General features: G+C 55.8%; 1 protein-coding gene across 1 annotated transcript in view; it reads right to left on the reverse strand.

Moving 5' to 3' along the window:
- Nucleotides 1-1037: 1037 nt before the first annotated feature.
- CUNH1orf158 (chromosome unknown C1orf158 homolog) overlaps nucleotides 1038-1583 on the reverse strand; it is a 10749-nt gene continuing 10203 nt past the window's right edge. The window contains exon 4 of the mRNA XM_011363623.1: nucleotides 1038-1219. Coding sequence (XP_011361925.1) covers nucleotides 1038-1219 — 182 coding nt within the window. The remainder of the gene's footprint in view (nucleotides 1220-1583) is intronic.

Genomic DNA, 1583 nt, shown 5'->3' on the forward strand with positions numbered 1-1583 from the left:
CAGTCTGTTGAGATCTCACTTCCAGGCATGTCCTCTGTTTGGCTCAAAAAAAAAAAAAAAAAAACTCTAGTTAACTTTTATAAACATTTTTCTACAGGTTTGGACCCGCTTACATGGACAGGACGCGGCTGAACAGAGGGTCAAGTCGGAGAACAAAGGTGGGATGTAATAAACAGGGCAGAGTGTGGGTTCACTGAGGAGCCCAAAGAGACGATGGTTCGTCCATTCATTCAGCCAATAATTATGCATAACAAATCCTGACAGTCAGAGACGGGAGATTAGGGGCATGCCGTTCTCAGCCCGAGGCCAGCCCCCACATCAGTGGCAGGACATGCCTCCAGGGGCTGCATCCTGGGCGAGGACAGCCCCGAGTCTCTGCACCAGGACAGAACCCGAGTTGTCCTGTCAGGGGGTCCACCCTCCCTCCAAAAAAAAATTCCCCATCCCCAAACTCCTAGAAAGATTCGAGAGCTTCAAGGTGGAGGGGACTCATTGTGTGTCCTCCCTTCAACTGAACCTTCGGATTCAGAGCACCCCGGCCGAGGCAATGACAGCCTCGCTGGACCCTTTCCTTGTCCACCCCATAACCACGGTTGACTATTCCGTGTAGTTTTTGGGATGCATCTCATAGTCAGATTCATTTCCCCCATTGGACCAGACACCTCCAGAGGGCCTGTGCCAAGTTGTGAGAACCTGAAGGAGTCCCCTTACATCCCTGGGCCTCGGTTTCCCCTCATGTGAAACGAGGGAGCGGAACCGAAAGGGCCTTCCCGTTTCTTGACATTCTAAGTCTGTCGTTGGCACACGCGTGACGCCCCACATTGTCAAACAGCTTTCATTGTTGGATGGAAAACAAAGGACTCTGTGGGCGTGGGGGAGGGGGGGGAATCGTAAAACACAGACCATGATTCTAAGGGCCCCTCAGATGGGCCAGATTTAAACCTCGGGGTGTCTGCAGCCTCCTGCTGTCTGGCAGGTCCAGTAGAGCAGTGGGTCTCCAGTTGGTTCTGCCTGTGCTGCCCATGGGGTGGCAGTTCTCAGAAGTGCGGGACAGGTCGCAAGCGAGGGGGAGGGACGGGGATGGCGTGCTCCCGCGGGGACAGAGCGCACAGCGGTGGTCTGGGGTAGGACGAAGCGTAAACGCTCTCTCTCAGGCCAGCCTTGCCTGCGAGCCATCTCTGCTTCAGCTGCTCGTAGAGCCCATAGTTTGTAGGGGGAGCTGCAAGAGAGAGCAGGGACTGGGTGAACAGGCCAGAAGCGGGTGGCAGGGACCCTGGCGGTTTCCCCAGGCTGTGTTATCGGGGACCTCAGCTGGCAGTGCACTGGCGGGGAGAGGCTTGCAGGAGAGCCTCAGGGTGGGGCCTGCTCCCTGTGTACTCAGGAGGGACCAGGCACTGCTAGAGAGGCCTCAGAAAAGCCAGCCCCTCGACCTGGTTGAGGTTGGTCTCGCTGGCTCCTAGGGAACTGTCCCCCCCAATAGAGAAGAGAGCACTAGGAGCTTATGAGACAGCTCTCTAAGAGAAACCCTGGCGAAAGTAATGCAGAGTGACAAGCAGCTCACTCTCTGACCTATGTCCCTTTGC

The sequence above is a fragment of the Pteropus vampyrus genome, unplaced genomic scaffold (assembly GCF_000151845.1).
Source record: "Pteropus vampyrus isolate Shadow unplaced genomic scaffold, Pvam_2.0 Scaffold86, whole genome shotgun sequence".
In the NCBI taxonomy this organism is placed as follows: Eukaryota; Metazoa; Chordata; class Mammalia; order Chiroptera; family Pteropodidae; genus Pteropus; species Pteropus vampyrus.